This window comes from Balearica regulorum, chromosome 2 (assembly GCF_011004875.1).
Source record: "Balearica regulorum gibbericeps isolate bBalReg1 chromosome 2, bBalReg1.pri, whole genome shotgun sequence".
NCBI classification, from domain to species: domain Eukaryota; kingdom Metazoa; phylum Chordata; class Aves; order Gruiformes; family Gruidae; genus Balearica; species Balearica regulorum.
The window spans coordinates 12662692-12681489 of record NC_046185.1 but is presented as its reverse complement, the minus strand read 5'-3'; the positions used below and the strand labels follow the sequence as shown (position 1 = coordinate 12681489).

General features: G+C 43.5%; 1 protein-coding gene across 18 annotated transcripts in view; it reads right to left on the bottom strand.

The window, feature by feature from the left end:
• MTSS1 (MTSS I-BAR domain containing 1) overlaps nt 1–18798 on the bottom strand; it is a 127638-nt gene that overhangs the window by 35248 nt on the left and 73592 nt on the right. For all 18 annotated transcript variants that reach the window (XM_075743339.1, XM_075743344.1, XM_075743354.1 and 15 more), the window contains one exon: nt 52–136. In XM_075743339.1, coding sequence (XP_075599454.1) covers nt 52–136 — 85 coding nt within the window. The remainder of the gene's footprint in view (nt 1–51; nt 137–18798) is intronic.

Below are 18798 nucleotides of genomic sequence, written 5' to 3'. Positions count from 1 at the left end.
AGTAAACAAAAGACAAACCTTGAGCTCCAGGCCAGGTACAGAGCTACTCACCTTGAGAACTGCCGGAGTTTGGACTCTATACTTCTGTGCCTCATACACATCCTGGTGAGAGCAGACCCAATCTCTCGGGTACCACCTGAAAAACAAAACACAAGGCAGGTGAGACCCCTGATGAGATTCCTGCCTGTGGTGGAGGCATGTCAACCAGAAGGCAGGTGTCAAGTCTTCCAGAGCAACTGTAAAACAGATTCATACTAACTGTAGAATCAACCAGACTATTAACCGGGCAGACCTCAGGGATATCTACCACCTCAGGAAGAGATTAATTCTTGTTCATCCAGAGACCAGAACTGAGCAATTAAACATCATTAAAGCACAGTTCTTCCCAGCAGCTTTATGTGACATGAGGCCAAACTCCTTGGCAGAAGAGTTAAAGGGTTTGAGATGTCAAAAGACAAGCAAAGCTGGCAAGCGAGTGGCCATCTACAGACAGTTTATTCCCACAGTTTGGATTCGATCCAATTTTCCCATCTCTAGATTCTTTAGACCCAATGCCTCAAAAGGATTGTGCTCCTCCAGAACATGTAACTAATCCTACGTATTGCCTCATCCACCACTGACACATACCATCAGTGAGTGTACCACACTCACCTACCATCTCAGATACACATATATTTTCATTACATTCCCAGAAGGTGGCACTATTTGCTCTATACCCTCATCTCAGTTTTTGACAACTGCATGACAAGAATAATTTTTTGCAAGTGTTTCGCCTCCGAAGTTTTCCCTCTTAAAAACACACATTCCTCCATTTTCCACTTTAATCAGCATTGCCTACTTTGATCAGCCTATTAAATTTCAGTGTAAATTTATTTTGGTTAGCATTAGTTTTGATAATGACTTAGTCCCTATTTGCAAACCAAATCTACTATTCTCAGGATACAATCATCAACCTCTGTACAAAGCTGTTCCAAACTGTAGTATTCTCTGGACTGGTGAAGATATCAGCATCCATTTAAAAGTCTCGTTCGATTATTAAAGTAACCTCAGACTTGTAATATAAAGTAAAATATCTTCCTTAGGCTTTTAAAATGGTATTGCGCAAGAAAAAATATTATCCTAGTAAAGAAATTTGAAAATGTTTATCATTTTATTTATTTTTTAAGCACAAAAGCAAGTCACCATCTTCCTGCATTCTTGCAGAATTAAATCCTGTGCCCACGAAATGGCTCTGGAACAAAGACTCTAAATAACTGGAACAAATTGTGGCTATTTGGTATTTTCCATTGTTCAAAAAGATAAACAGAACGTCCTTTGTCACTTGCCCAATTACTCATGTTTTTATAAGGAGCTTTTGAAATAATATTATTTGGTAACACTGAAGAGCTGTAGCCTCACTGCGTACGGGTGGCTGGGAAAAGCATACGGACTCCAGCCTGGATCCGGACCCATCGCTTCTGGCGATGCCGCACTTGCACAAGCTGTGATAGACTCTGGTAACTCGAAAAGAAACACAGAAGATGGGGGAAGATGTAACCGAGAGACAGCAACTGGATAAAGAGGACAATGTCCACAACACAAAGTGTATCTCTGTCCCAAAAAAGAACATTTTTCTTTGGAGCCACTGCCAAATAAAAGTAACTCAGAGCTTAATGCGACACAATTCCAATGGCAGAGGTGGAGAAATGAACCAAAAACTTCCACAGCCATCACCAGCACAATTCCCAATTGAGCTTAAGCAAAAGGCAGCTTTTCAGGTTGAAAACTCCCTGAAATACTGGAATGTTACGGACTGTCAATGGTTAAGTGACACTGCTTTCCTAAGCCCACTATATGAAAAAAGGAAGAGTTGTTTCAGAACAATAAATAGGAAATAAGGCACCATGTGTTTTGGAGACTAGGAAACAAGGGTCAGTTACTATTAATATTAAATTGCAAGGTAACAAAATTTTAACTGAAACCCCAATAACCAAAGTAAACTATATTCCCTCAACAGATGGTACAGATGGATGGGCAAGGTCAGCAAAAGAGCTATACAAAGTTAGGTCTATACATTGGTAGTTGTGCTTGTTTAAAAAAAAACACAGCAAAACAAATAAAGCCTGGAATAAAAAGGTTATTCCATGGAAAAAAACCAAGACTAACTGGTTGGAATGAAGGAGGTTACTGGTTATTCCCACCTTTTTAAACTTCATGTTATCCATAAGTGTTTACAAGAGCATGGAAGTATGAGGTGTTAGTTTCATTCTGCGAATAAAGACTACCCCAACAAAGCAAAGGAAAAGGAAAAGAAACATTTTTGAGAAGTTTTTAATGTCCCTTCTGGAAAAAAGGTGTTTAGGAGCCTGCTCGGGAAGGGGAATGAGGGGTACTGCTGGAAAGTTTGGGAGGGGTTGAGCCAGTGCACCGATCAGTCAGCGCAGACCCGGGGAGAACTGCGGGGAGAGGGTCGGGGCTGGTGAGGCTCCGTTTTAACATCCCGTGCCGAGCGTGCAGGAGTCAGTGCTGGCGAGGGCCAGTGCGGGATCTGAACTCCTGAAGTAGCAGCTGTTGCCAACAGTTTGCTCAGAAAGGTGCTGCTCAACCCTCCCTGAAAACCTCTCCCAAAGAGCACTTCAATTATAAACTGAACCTGCCTAAAAATGAAGCACTGGGGAACACGATCACTCCAAATGGCTACGACAAGAAAGGATTCCTGTTCCTTTGCAAAATAACTTGCTAGAATCAATAAACAGAGTTTATTGATAAATAAACTGAGTTTGCAATAAACTGAATTCAGAATAAACCAAGTTTAACTCCCTTGGAAATGAGATTTCCACAGTACCGCAAAATATCAACATAATGCTTACTACGCACGTCCCCTATACGATCTTCCCAGCCACCCTCTCTGCTCCTCTTGCTATGGGACCATTAAAGAGTTCCCCACAGCTTCTTGCCACAATGCTTATAATGCTGTTGGACACAGACAGGAGTGAGCTTTGTTTTTATTCCTACAAGCCTTCTCCTTTCGCAGCCTGCTGCCACCTCACCACGCGCCCGGCAGCTAACGGAAGTGCCGTGCACCAAGAGCACCACTTAAAAGCTGGTGCGTGCCAGCAGGTTCTGCCCCACCAAAGGGCAACTGGTCTTCGTTCAACGCATGCCGCTACAATAAAGTCGACTGTGCATTTCCAATTCCCCTCTAAAAGCCAATGGTACTGGTGTCTAACTAAGTGTAGGAAAGAGAACCTTTGAGAGAGACAAGTGCCTTTTTAATTTTGGCACTCACTCGATTTGCAGAGGCAGGAACTGTGTCCAAGCATCCCTACATACCTACCCAAGTGAGACGGCCCACGGAGGTACGGATACACCTCTGCAGAGTTTCTGGATGCCGAAACAGCAGCAGCATTTCAGAAAGGATCACCATCTTGGTTATGCCTAAACAATTTGCATTTTGGGGGTGCCTCAGCAATCCCTTGTTAAAACCCAGTCCATCTCCTCCCACACTGGAATCCCACCGCTCCTCCTCAATGTATTAAGTACTCCAACAGCACTGGAGTTAAACAGAGATTTACCTCCCTGTTTCCAACTATGTTATCTGTGAAGTATCAAAATGCTTCCTGAGAAGGCAAAAAAATTGAAATACAGGCCTCTCACCATCCCTTGATTTATTAAGCTGGAGCACCATGGCCATGACCAATGCATTCAGCAGTACTTCCAGGAACATGTGTGGTGCAAAGGCTTTATCTCAACTGCCAACGGGTTTCTGCAAGTGCTGGTTCCCACCAGCAGAACTGCACTGATGCTCCTGTTTCCAAAGGGCTGGGATCAGTTGGCTACACATGCTGGCAAGAAGGGAACCATTTTGTACCACTGCAGTGGTTTGAGAATGTCCAAACATAACAAGGGACGGTAGTTCGGATTTGCTTCTTTTACCCAGTCTCAGCCAGACAGCCTTAGTGAACAAGAGTAACACATGCTTTATATAAAATTATCATTCGATGTTACAGTAGTAGTTTGCTCACAGAAGGAGCAGGTAGCCTACATGCACACTCTGTAAACAGAGGTGGACCTTACAAGCAATGTTAATGTGTGTGCAAGTCCTGGTATTGGCAATGCAGCCGAGTATTCAAAATCCGGTACGAAGTTTATTGCACTGGGCTATGCCACAGTCATACAAAACCTGCTCAGCCTCCAAATTAATTTACTGTTTATCTTTTCAAAATGACCAGGTCTGTAAGTGACCAATTGCCCACTTAATCAAGGACAGAGCCATGAGCCAGGCGGGCAGAAGACCAAGTGGAGATAACTCCTTTTTCACTGCTATCAACACTCAGACTTAGTGGCAAAAAAAGCATCTGGAACAGACGTGCGTCAAGAGTATGGCGAACGCACTGCCTGTCTCCACTTCACCTACAAGCAGGTCCCTGGCAAAACGTCATGACATTCTCCAGGAGCGATAATTTCCTGAAGAGAAAATACTGAGGCCACATTAGCAAACTTTTCATCAAACCAAGACTATGTTGGGTGGGTGACCTGGTCTCTGCAGCTATGCAAGTTAAACTGCTGTGCCTTGGGCTCTCAATTTATAAAATGAGGCTGTGAATTATCTGCTTCTCTGACATCTACAATAATTCATCCATTAAGGCAAACAATGCTTGGGAACAGTGTAAAGTAATACTTCGAAATCGGAGATGAGAGCTGTATTCATCAGAATTCCCACTCAGAGAAAGTGGCTTAACAAAATGCTCCTGTCAAATTTGATTAGAAAGTGGGTGATAACATCAGCCTTATTTCTCATAAGTAAAAGGCAACTCTGCAAGGCAAAATGTGCTTTCGCTCTCACCTTCCCTGCTTCTCCTGTTTCTGCCTAAGCCTGTAAAAGACCAAAAACCTTTTTCATGTAAGATAATTAAAAGAAAGCCCGTGGACCACGACACTACAATGCATCCACTATAAAGGCATAAATTATTTTCTTTCGATGCTTGCTCGTCATTCAACATTGCAGAGAGACAACAGGGAGAGATTGTAGGAAAGAGACTCAATTGTTTTATTGGAGTCATTATGTTTGTATTTAATAATGATCATGTATCAAGGAAATGATTATTTGATGAAATGTGCAGCTGTACAACTGCATGGCCTCTGTATACTCCAAATAACCCACTACAATCAACCTCTTATCTTCCTCCTCTAGCTTCACTGTTGAGCAGCCCCAAAGGCTCAGAAGACGACTGCCTGTCAGGAAGTGCCTTTAAGCCTCCAACTTATTAACGAGCTCATCTTTATCTTCAAGGGCAGAGTCCAAATGTGCCAGCTACTTCCCTCTTTTCCAAAAGGGAGAGAATGATGAAAAATGGGTGTAATACTTTTGTAATTTCAAAGTTATCAGAAGAGGCTTCCATTTTCAAGCAAAGATTAAAGCAGGAGTGGAACAGAGGCTAGATTATTAAATACCACTCTGAACACGGAGGCTATGACAGGATGACTAACAGTAGGACATTTTAAGTTAATGGTCATTACTCAACCTTTATCCAAACTCATGCTGTTAGAAGAGCAAGCAGTTTCCATCACTGATTACGTGGGGCATGGACCTTGCTCTTGCAAAACTGTTTATGCGGATGCCTCCGTGAAACTCAAAGATGATGGGATCAGCGTCAGGGTGTTACAGCATGCAGGGAAAAAAGGAGAGCTTTTGCCAAAAAGTGACCAGCACTGGGACAGAAGCCTGAAAGTGGAGCTCTGGGATCAATTCATGTTTCAGGGTGTCAACGGCCTCCAGGTAAGGCTTGTAAGTTGGCAAAACAACTCAAGAACTGCAGACAACAGAGGGATGTTGTTCAGCATCTACCAGCCAGGAAAAGAAAACAGGACAGTCTTATTCCTACAGCTACTATGAGCCTTTCTGAGCAGCGCTTGGCAAAGTCTCTGAAAGTTGCTGCTCAAAACCAGCAAACCATTTCCTGAAGTATTTAAATTAAAAAAAAGTTTTAATTTAGACAACTTGCAGAGAAGACTGGATCAACAAATGCAGATTCAAGGTCAAACTAACCTAAGGATTTTAGATTAACCAAATTTAATAAAACAACTCTGGCAGGCCATTGTCACGTACCGCATCTCTGCGGTTGTCATTGCAAAGGAACAGCTTGCTTGCAATGTTCAGCCGAGTGCCCTTTTTGGCAAATTACTTGGAAAACATATTTAAACAACTGATATGAAGTTGTTACATTTGCTAGAGCCCCATGCAGTCCAGACGATCCTGAGAAGAAAATGCGGCAGAAGGTTTATTTTCTCTTTTGCAGAAGAAACTAGCATTTGTTCATGGATGAGACTAGCAGGATCTCAAATTGCATTTGCATTGATTTTAAAGGAGGAAGAAGATTTTGGGGGAAGCGTGGCTGAGGCAGCTAGTTAAAGCAGTAAAGAAGCACAAGGAACAGGAAACCTGGGCCATCCCTAGTCCACAGCTTGCCCTGGCAACCGCCAGCTTTAGGAAGTCCTTAAACCAGACTACGACCATGTTCCAGTCGGTATGTAAAAGAACATGCAAGAAAGTGCTTATGACTTCTTCTGATGTAGCTTATTCCTCTGCTCAGCAGCATTTTTGCTTACCCTAGCACTCTTCTAGCAAAGCACTGGGCAAAATCCTCATCCCATGGGAGTCAACACGAGTGTTGCCATTAAACAAGCAGGGTCAGAATTTCACCCATGCACACAGAGGTCACTATACAGTCCGTCCGACATTAAATACGGTCACGAACCAGCCCTGCTACGGTCTTTGGACAGTTTGGGTTTAGTCAGCCTTCAGGGCATGCTGAAAAGCTCACCTGTGGCCCTCTGCTTTTAAAGAGGATGTCACATACATGGACGGCTGAAAACGCTTTGGGAAGGTTTAAGGTAAGTTATCGTAGAACGCATCGATTCAATTTTGGAGAAATTAAGTCATCTGTCATTGATTGACAAACTTGTAACAGACACAAAATGCATCACTGAACCATGACATCCTGTTAGAGAGCAGCAGAAGTCCAGGCAGAAGTGTTTCCCAGTAACAAAAGTCTCAAGTTCGAGCATGTTTGTGTCAGGAGTGCAAGCTGGCTTCATCCCTCCTCCTCTCCCTTTCATCAACGGTGTTGCCACCACAGACAGCAGTGCTTTGCTTCTGGAGACTTCTTTCAAGAATTAATATCCATCCCTCCTCGCAGGTGCTTGTTGCTCATTTTTATGAACCCAGAGTTCTGCATCAAGGTTTTAATGCCACAAAAATAAAGCATCATTAGAAACAGATTTGCTTAGAAGAACAAATACCACACTTGTATTTTCCCAGGGCCGTTATTTACATTTTATTCTTTGGAATACAAATAATTTCATTAATGAAAACATACAGAGTCTGCTAAACATCTGTACTCACAATGAAGCTGTGTCCATTAATACTGTCCATAACTTTTCCCCATCTCTTTTCAAATTTATAGTCAAACCTATTTCCGAAATCATTCTATGGATACCTAAATAAACCTAACGGTCTTAATCTGAGCAGATCCAAATGCTACCCACTAACAGCTTAAGAAAGCAGGCGATGTGAGTCATCAAGCTCGCTCTCCAAAAAAAAAAGGAGCACACTAATGAAAAGGACTCTCTGTAATGAAAAGGGCATTCCTGAAGCTGCTGAAGAACATGAGGCCAAGCCTGCGTGCTATTTCACAGTAAGACATCACCTGTGCAGCATCCCAGAGCTGAGCTGCCAGCCGACAGGTATCTAAAGGCTGGCTCCATCAGCCAGGGATACTCACTGCACCGAGAACCACGCTCTACTGCATGCTCCAGATGGTGAGAAGACAGAGATCTGGTTCAGACCTATTTAGATAGCCAGACTCATTGATCTCCACACCTTCATGAATCTGGCTCTAAATGAACACTTAATGTCAGCCTGATGTGTGAAGGCGGCAGTAACTCAAGATCCTTATGTTCTTCTAAAGTACAGCTCTTTATTTTGTCTGGGCACAGCTATGAACTGCAATGTAATCTGATTAGATGCCAGCAATATTCAATGAGGGGAGGGATAATACACTTACAGCAAATGGCTTGGAACACCAAGTGCAATTCCACCACACACTCGGCAGGACACGCACTGCTTATTTTGAACTGGCAACTTCCATGGAGGCTGTGAAAAGCCTTCAGGTATATCTCCTCTTTGCGTTTAACTATCGGCCTTGCAAACACCTCTAGTCCTAAAAGTCAAAAGCTTTCATGTCTCCCAACACCTGCGCTGCTGATCCAAATCCAGCAAGGATTTCAGCTGCAACCAAATGGCTGCTGCCTCCGAAGCACAAAATCAAGCACCACCAGGACAAGCAGGTGCAAAAAGCAGAAGAAAAGATTATTTTTTTTAAAAATCCAAGTCAGCAGATCTAACTGAAACCCCACAGCAAGCAGATCTGCAGAATAAGGCAGTGCTATTTTTACATGCTGTCACTTCTTCCAAGAGAGCACGCTTCCTTACTGAATGGAGGGAAAGATCACGGAGAGACAAAGGGAGGCAAAAATCATTCAAACCACCGTAGGAAATTATCAGTTAGATAAATTTTAGAGAAAGTCTGCATGCTAGTTTTGGCTGGGATAGAGTTAATTTTCTTCATAGCAGCTGGTATGGGCCTGTGTTTTGGATTTGTGCTGAGAACAGTGTTGATAACACAGGGATGTTTTCGTTCCTGCTGAGCAGTGCTGACACAGAGCCAAGGCCTTTTCTGCTCCTCACCCCACCCCACCAGTGAGTAGGCTGGGGGTGCACAAGGAGTTGGGAGGGGACACAGCCGGGACAGCTGACCCCAAATGGTGAAAGGGATATGCCATACCATATGATGTCATGCTCAGAATATAAAGCTGGGGGAAGAAGAAGGAAGGGGGGAGACGTTCGGAGTGATGGTGTTTGTCTTCCCAAGTCACCGTTATGCGTGATGGAGCCCTGCTTTCCTGGAGATGGCTGAACACCTGCCTGCTGATGGGAAGTAGGGAATGAATTCCTTGTTTTGCTTTGCTTGTGTGCATGGCTTTTGCTTTACCTACTGAACTGTCTTTATCTCAATCCATGAATTTTTTAACTTTTACTGTTCTGATTCTCTCCTCCATCCCAACCAGAGGGGAGTGAGCAAGTGTGTGGGGCTTAGTTGTGGTCTGGGGTTAAACCACGACAGTCCGTTATGTTTCAGTTAGTTATACAGAGATACACCACCATCAACCCATCAAAAGACTGAACACACACCTAAACAGTTACTTAGTTTTGTCCTCATCAATAGGGTTTTTTGGGGTTTTTTTTCTGGCAGCATCCCACTTACTTTCAACTTCAGCTTCCTCTGCCTTACTACAATATAATGAATTTTCACAAAAGCAAAGGAGAATGTCACCGCATGGGTCTGACACCAGCTGGCTGCTTAAGCCCGCAATATGAAGGAATTTGATATACAACACTGAACTTGGCTTAAAATAAAGAAAGTAATATTCCACCTGTTATGGAAAGTGAAATGAGGACGGTGATCTCCAAGCAGAGAAACCAGAGGTCTTTGTGCCACAAATTCAACACATGCTCTGAAAGACACAGCAAACTCTGAATTCCAACTTTTGAATTTAGAAGAAGTACAGGCATTTTCTCCTTTACTCGTAAGCAGTAAGTGAAGCAAGCTTCACATGAGAACAAGGCTGCATGCAGATCAGGTGAGACAGATTACAAGCATAGGACCGTGCTCCCCAGATTTTGGCTGCTTTGAACGCACAGATTCACATGCTCTGCAGGCAAACTCCTGTTTATCCCACAAATCCTTCCAAACAATCCACGCTGTCAGCCTGCATTCAAAGTGTGCCTGCTTAAACCATGAAAAGTGCAGCAGGAGAAAAGCTTCAAGAGTTCTTTGATTCACAAAAAGAAAAAAAGCCCATCTTGTAGAAAAGATCAAATGAAGCTGCAGAGGTGTATGGCATTACAAACATGGCATACAGCAAGACACTTAGCAGTGCTGACTGGCATGCAAACACCAAGGATGTGCTTATCTCTTTCTGGGAGGACAGAACAACTGTATTTCTTCTTCCAAACAAGCTCCGTTGGACTGTAGCAAACATGTCTCAACCACTGGAATGCACATAATTCTACTCTGGTTGACCGCTGTGACACACACACATGCAATGCACACCAGCTTTGTAAGATCTGTGCAAGAAGGCTAAGTTTTAAAATATCACTCAATCGCCCTTAGTAGGAACAACTGCAAGAAGCATCAGGAAACCAGGATTTGAATCAATAAAACAGACTGTAAACCAAATGACAGAAGGAAAACAAAGATGAATTAAGAACAGGGCTTTACAAATCCTGAAATATAAGCCTTGACAGGGGAGCAGAAGCTATCCTGTGCCCACAGAACTTGCTTTACAGCACTGCTTCTCCATCATTTTAAGCCGTTCCCTCACTGCAGCACAGAACACCTTTTGTACCTCCTCCTACTACTGAACAGCCCCTAGGAGAGGAGCAGGAGGGGATTCGCACCTTACACTCCACACAGGACAAACCTTAGAGTACTATTACCATTCCAGCCAAATCCTGCTCATCTTAATCATCAAACCAGCTGGGGCTGAGCAGTTTGAAATAAGGCTGTGATCCATACACAGTGTGCTTCTAAGGCTTTCATAGCAATAGCACATAAAACTATGTTAATACCCTTCTTAGGTGATGCCCCTCTTTCTACGGCAGGGAAGTCCAGGTGCCCGTACTGCTCCCCTCCAAATACTGGTGAAATGTGCTTGGTTATTGGTCCTTCCCCTCAGCATCTCATGCAAAAACCAGGGAGACAAAACTGGAAGGGACCTCAGGAGGCCGTGTGGTCTGCTTCCCCACTAAAAGCAGGGCCAACTTTGATGAGGTTCCTGGGGGTCTGTCCAGTCCAGCTTTGAGTGTCTCTAGGGCTGGATATTCCTGGGCTTCTCCTCCAGTCGCTGACTACTGCCACTGTGAAAACTGTTTTCCTTACCTAAAATCCAGGGTGCATTGTCCCAGCAGTTCAAAACCACAGCTTTCCAAGCGCCTTTTAGGAGGCTGTGCTCCCCTGACACTGCTTCGTCAACATAACACAGTAAGTACAAGTGGAAAGTGTTTATTGATTTTATCCAAGTAAAAGCTTTGATTTCAAAGGATTCAGACATCCACCTTATGCACACAGAACAGCATTGTCACAACCCAATCTGTGAAAAAAAGACATCTGGGGTATTCTCAAAATGACACAAAACCAATTAAAGTTCACCTACAAAAAGTGGCGAGTCCAAGCACTAACTTTTTCAAATGTGTCCATGCACATTTACTTTTGCTACATTTCCTAGGGTTTCTCAAAAAATTAATTCACAGTACTTTATGATTAAGCTGATTTTAGTACAGAAACATTCATCTGGTCATTTGACATATCTGGTAATGCAGGAAATTCATCTAAACCTCACAGCTCCTCACACGCTCTGATGCTCCCTTGTTCTTCTAACAGACCTCATCAACCCACACCTGCAATACACAGTTGCCTGTGACCTATTGCCATTAATTTGTCTATTAAAGACAAAAGGAAGTGTCAAAGTTGGATGGAGGATTTTTGACCTAGGCTTTAAGCACTGTAAGCCGCAGGACTAGCATATAAATTACAAGTTTAGAGGAAAGTGCTCAGAAAGGGTCACCTCCTATTTAGAATTTATTAACTACTCCCCCCCAGAGATCACCTTGATTTAGTACCATGTAACCCATATTCCCACATTTCACAGTGATATCGTTACACGAAAGGTTTCTCTTCCTTCCATCCTGCTCAGCCATGTGAAGTAGGAATGATCAATTCACGCAGCTCTTCTCCCAGAGACGGTGAACTTAAGGGACAGGTCGCTCAGAAATTACACACACATGAACGTGCGCACAGTTACAGAGTTTGAGGAAACCCACATTTGTAACACTGCGCTGGAGATGCTGGGGAGGAAAAGCCTTGGATCACTCAACAGAAATCTTGCCAGGTGGTCTGAAAACCAGTTTGTAACACACAGGGCCAACAGAGATGATGAGATTTTATTTTGCTAACTGAAGCGAGAGCCCCCGGGTTTTGGAAGCTTCCAGACTTGGGCTCTAGTCCCAAATCCCAAAGTGTAAGCTTGACTCAAATCCATCTGCTGCTCAGCAGCGTATTCAGCTCTGTCCTAGACTGAAGGGCAGAAATCTTGCAAGACAGTGAAAAATACAGTCTGCAGAATAAGGATGCAGCCGCTGTGAAAAGCTGTGCCGGAAAGAGACAGTTACTGAAGTGCCCACCTTCCCCCGATGGGTAGTAATGCTTTAAGGCACTGATTCATGAGCTGTGTTTCCCCAGACGATGGCGTGTGCCCTGCCGCAAGTCCGCAGGCAGTGCAAAGCCCAGGCTGCAATACAACTGTGTCGATATCATGGCAACCAAACGCCGTGCAGAGCAAAGCATCTTCTTACCGTGTACCCGTCAACAAGCGACCCCCACATGAGCTGCTCAACAACACTCGTATGCCTGTCCTTAACGTCTGCACTGAGAAGTAATTTATGGTTTTATTTAAGGGGAGCTTCTAGAAAGAGGGCAAAGGTGCCTCAAATTGTTTTCCCCAGAGTAAAGTGCATCTGCAGACAGTTCTCAAGGAACAGCTAACATGTGGGAGTTTAATAACATGACACCATTCTTGTTCCTTGTCATTCTTCTGGGCATTGCAGGGTCAACGCAGGCCAAAACCTTTGCAAATTTAAAGCTGTAGTTAAAAAGACAAACATGCATACACTTTCCACATCATTTACAGACCAAACACCAGTTGTTTCAGAAAGAGTCAATCCATTTATCCCACTTGTACAAATACCCACCAACGAACTTAACCACACTGAACAGCAAAATGCTTGTACCAGTAACTAATTGTGTTACCACAACATGCCAAAGTGAAAGCGAACCTTAATAACATGATACAAGCAAGATTCTAATGTATATATTTTTTTAATGTGCTCATTTTTAATGTGGTCAACTTCTGCAGTTACGCTCCAGTAAGCGTGTCGTATCATCAGTCTTAATAGACTTCCAATGCAACAGCAGTTTCTGATTTATTTCCCCCCATCCCACATCCTCTTCGGAGTCCATTTCTATTTCAAGCATCAGTACCCAATGCTTGCAACATCTGCAGGTTGCCAAGCCAGTTTATCAATGGAAAAATGGATAGAAACTACTTGCCAACAGAAGAAAATACACCCTGTGCTGAGAACTGTGGCTAGCTTGTGCTTTTTCCATCTATCTATAAATACAGCAATGCCAGTTGCTAATTAAAGCAGACAGGTTCAAATAGTATAAACACTATAATCACAATATGACATATGTAAGTCTCTAAATATTAAAAAAGAGGCTAAAAACCCTTCCAACCAAAACCCTGTAAAGGGATAAGCACTCTCAGCTTTTTACACTGCGTTAAGGAGACCAGAGAGCTGCTGATAAAGGCTACCCTGTGCAGAAAGCACAAGATATGCAGTTAGAAGCACAGAACACACAGACCACGAGATCTGTCGTTACGTGGTACTAAAGCCATGCTCTCCTCAGGCTCCCGAGGAGCCCTTCGGCTGCCGGAGTATCTGCTCGTGACGTAAGCTGACAGTAACTGCAATGCAGCACTCGCACGGGCACCGATTATCTCTGAATTTGTCTTCCGAGGCAGCAGCACTGTCACTCATCCTGAGCGAACTCAAGGGCATGCCTTCAACAGAAATAATTGCCATGTTTAATCTGTCCAGCTGCAATCCATTTCAGATACAACCGCTTGCAATAGGCTTTAGCCTAGATTTCTGTAACAGTTTGTTTAAAGTAGGTAAAATAAATGATTCAATTAAAAAGATAACCCCCAAAGAACTGTTTTTTGGTACAGGAGTGAGGATGGTATAATTGGGTCTTGATGTAAGCAGTATTTCTCTGGTTAAGAAAAAAATCTGTCCGAAAAAAGTAGTTAGTCTTGTTAATCTGACATTCCCAACAGGATCAAAAGGCCGTGAAAGGCACGGCTGGCAGGTCAGACTATAATAAAACAAGAATAAGGTACCTCAGTTGGCAACCCAGGATAAACCAGCAATACATGTGGGACAGATTCTGTACCTTGCATTATTTTCCTATCCAGGAAATTTTCCTATCTACTAACAAAGCTTCACACCAGGTTTGCTAAAATGTAGGTGAGCTAGGGGCAAATGTAGGCATGAAATAACTAAACAATGTATTGAGCTCCAAAGAGAGACAGGGCAAGTTATCTGCTATGAAAACAAAATTAAACCTAACACCATTTTAGAGCACTTAAGAAGGTGATTGAAGACAAAATAGGTACAAATCAGCATCAGCAATTACCCATCCAATGACTCCCCCCCCTTACTAGAAGCAGCTCTTGCAAGTCAAGTCAGCAGTCGCAGTGGGCAGGAGGAGGGAGAGGATCCCCAGGGACATTTTTTCTAGCAAGAACCGAATGTGAGAAGACTCCTCTTTAAACCTAAAGTGCATACAGGAGGTAGTACGATACGGTTTCCTTTGAAGTTTGACTGCTTTTTGCAAAAGGAAGAAAAAAATAGTATGAAGAGAAATGAGCTTCCAAAAAAAGGTGAAAAGATCTTTTTAGCAGAAGCTATTTTCCAAGAGGGCACTACCTACCTCCAGCCTGACCCACGCGTGGAGCAGTCTCCAGGGTGTCACACAGACAGGGTGCTCCTCATCCAAACGTAGCTGCTGGCTACTAAAAATGCACCTTTGCTTTAAGGTTTTGGTAACAGAGTTGCCCTGGACACATTTCAAACAACTTTGATACCACCAGGCTTTGCCAGGGAATAGTGTGAAACACTGACCTTTCTCTAACCTGGAGATGTCAAACTGGGGGGGGGACTACAGATGCTTGGGGCAGGATGAGCACTTACCTTAGTCGTCTCCCTGCCAAGGCACACTTCAAGCAAAAATGTTCTGACAAGCAGGCAGAGACCAAAAGTAAAAGTTCTGTGCAATTTGCTCATTTAAAAATATATCCCCCATCAATTTATTCTGCCATCTGTTAGCGAGGCTAAAGGTCCATCTGAAATCTAGGCAAGCCACCATGGGTGAAGTGCCCTAATTTCTGCAGCCAGCAGCGCACAAGTGTTTGATGGGCTCAGGATCTCAGCCAGCTTCCTGTGGCTCGCCGGCCAAAGTGACGTGGTGCATTTGGAGCGTGGCGGGCCAGGGACAGCCTTAGGCACAGTGCAAACCCAGGCGCAAATGTGGATCTCTGGATCTGCAGCAGCATGCTGTTATCAGCCCTATCCCTTTAGAGGTTTTGTCCCCTTCTGTCTCTATGTGATTGGCATCAATGTCTCCCAACAGCAGTTCTGTGGTGTAGCCCTGGAAAAGGCCACTAGAGCATCCAAGGATCCCTCCTAAAAATAAGAACTACCAGAGATGAGAACACCCACCAGAAAGATGGGCATAAACCCAGAAATCAACACAGAGCATCTCCAACACCTCATCAAGATGTCACACCAAGGTCCATCCTCCCTCAGATCACAAAATAGCTGTCTGTAGCCCAGATCTCTCCTCTAGACAGTGTTGCTCAGCTTCACGTACTTGTTGGCCACCAAGGTACGAGAATGTGGCAGCTGATAGGAAACACGTTGTTTCGGCACCATGCTCTCTCTGACCCACTCCAAAAGTAAGGAAACGGTCAAGCACAAAATATGCCAGTGGTTTATCGATTTAGTACAGCCAACACTTCCGAAAGCAAAAACTTCCAGCCTTAAGTCACACACAGTCTTTAACCCAGCCTCTCAAACCGGCTAGTTCATTTATAGCAGGATACGCTTCCTGCTATAAAACATCCACATGCAGAAAATATTACAAACTTCCTTCAAAATCTATATTTAAATTGGACTGATAATGCACTGCTGATATCACTGCTGATACTCGCTGTTCATCACTGACTTTTTAAGCGAGGTTCAGATGCTTTAGCATGGCTTTCTGTTCTTTTATCTGCAAGTTTTCCTCCATCACCATCCGAATTCTCCTCCAGGAGAGCTGCCAAGACAGACACCACCTGTCCTGGTGACTCACCTTCATCAACCTGGAAGGCTCTTTTACAGCAGAAAGCATGGGAGCCAGGCAAAAAGCCAAATCCTCTCTCTACAAAACCTTCCCAATGATTGCTTTGGTGACTACAGGGACAACCACAGGGACAGGAATGATAGTCCTGTCCAAGTGACACAGTTCCCCCGCTCGCCCGCATGGACACATTAACTCTAGAAAGAAAGAGTCTATTCTTTCCTCAGCCAACGCAGTAAAACCAGAAAGCTCTACAATCTCTTTAGGCAGACCCAGCAAAACTCTGTTCCCTACAAGATGCACTTGACCCACTGAAAAATAAAGCACTATTAAATCTAAAATACTGAACCCATCTGGTTGCAGGAATAGGGACCTGCGCTCCAATTTTACTCCTGGACCTCCCCATGATGAACAGGAATGAACCCCCCAAATATCTGTGATTCAAATTTTAGGATAATTTGATTCTCCACAGAACACCAAGGACATACTGCTGGTGTTTTAGGGAAATTTGTGCAAAGCCAGTGCAACATTTTTCAGCATTGCCTCTCTCATAAATGAACAGATTGAGGTCCACAGTATGAGTCTGAAACATAAACATGCTGAGCCCCATCTTCAGAGTACAGATCTCCAAAGAGCATCTTCTCAATTTCCCCTAGCAACTTCAGACATAACACTCAAGAAGGGGGGGAAAAAAAGGCCACACTATTACAATTTCTATGACTATGACCTTTAAATGTTTAACTAGCAATCTACTCTTTGCAGTCAAGATAAAGCAGCAGGTGATTAGCTTCACTATGAGTCACTATGCCCCTGTAGTGCAATAATTCAATTAGACACTTTAACAGCCTTCAATTCTTTTCGGGATCTGCTTACTAGAGCCATAGTCCCCTAGCTACAATTTTGTTTTGCCTCACAAGCTACTCAGGGTCAGTTCAGGTCAGTGCTGCATTGAAGGAGAGGTCTCGTAGAAAATCCCAGATGCTCCAAGAAAAGGGGCTGATGTTTCCGGAGGAGGCACTGCAAACAAGAGCTCTGGGAGAAGGTCTGGAGCTTGTACCTGGATACAAGCTGGAAACTTTCAGTGAGCTACAACCGAGACCCTGACCTCTCCTACTCGCTGATCTCAAGATACATGTATTTCACTTGCTGAGGCTATCCCTCCAGCTAAATTGGACACACTATTCTTCATTTTCTGTTGTAGCTGCTGTGAATATACTCTTAAATGGCTGTCTCACATCTACAGAAATGGCTTCAAAGTGGTGGTGTGTGAACACCTACCCACTTTCACCTTCTGCCTGGTCTGTTCCTCAGCTGGTGTCACGGTATCAGGAAATTGCTGGAGCAGCAGAATAAAGTTTCCCGTGTAATATGTAACACACAGCTTCATCATCATTCAACCACACCTGGATTTTAGAGGTTATACAGGAAAGTATCTGCAAGCATGAACTGCATTCTTGACAGCCAAGGCTCTTCCTTCTCCTCCACAGTAATTTCTTTTTCCTCAACAGCTTGATAAGCAATTCTGAAAAGGAAAAACTATTTCCCTCCTCCCCATTGCTGAGTCACCATTGGCAACAGCAAACTCCCAGAGCATGCATGTACCCCGCTGACCTCTGGACCTCTAAAACTGTTTCACTTTCCCTCAGCGCTTGAGTTCTCCAAGCCCCGGCACAGGCACGATGTACTGGAGCTGCACTTGAGTTGCACTCATGCTCGCAGGACCGGTTCCTGATTTCTGCTCACAGCCCAGAGGGTTACCAAAACACAAATTAGCGGGAAGGGTAAATGTTCTTTCCATCCACCCATGGCCAAATACGCTTACCAAGAACCAAACTACAGAGAATAGCTCCTGTTCTAAGCCTGTTCTGCACAGGTTAAGTTTAAAAATTTACTTTTCTAAGTTTTAGTTTAAAAACTACCTTTGGTCACCCTTTACTGACCATTTCATAAAGCTTAGGAATCTGTTACTGGCTGCAAGCTAACAGATAAGCGCTTTAGCTCAGACAACATCTGCTCATCAGTTTTGATCCAGAAATCCTGGGTTCAAACTCCACTGCTGTTGTCTGTCCATTAGGGTTGTGCAGTCCTAACAATTAAGAAAAAACAAATGACAGGCTTTCACAGAGAGCAATGAAGCATTTTTGTTCTACAGCAGGTAGTTTGATCAAAGCCTTTTATTAAATACTCTTCCACTTCTTAAACCAAGCGTTCTACACTGTGGAAAGGGTTATTTTTCTCTCATATCTACCCTAGTTGTATTTATAAGGCCACATTTAGTGTGATATGTCTTTTTAATCCAGGATTAGATTCACCAAGAGTCTTATCAACACATCAGTCAGGGGTTTGCAAGGAAAATATTTGTACCGTAAGCTTCAGCATGTATGCACATAGCTTCATTAACATAAACACATTCATCCCAGTAAAAACAGCATTTTCATTAGCTGTTGCACTGCTAGTCACAGAAGTGCTAAAGCAGGGTTACTGCTTAACGGGTCTAATATTACCGTGACACAGGGAAGCCCTAATGAGAGTTTTGCAGCACTCCACTGCGAAAGGGCTCCAGGACCAGTTACATCAAGGTTTATGTCAAACATCTGTACCTATACGAATGGGAGTTTTACAGGGGTAAAAAACTAAAACTGTGGCCTCATAACAGAAAGTGAATCAAGACAAAAGAAATTCATCTTACACAACAAGTAGATAAGCTGGCAAAAAATAAAAGCAGGTAAAGAGT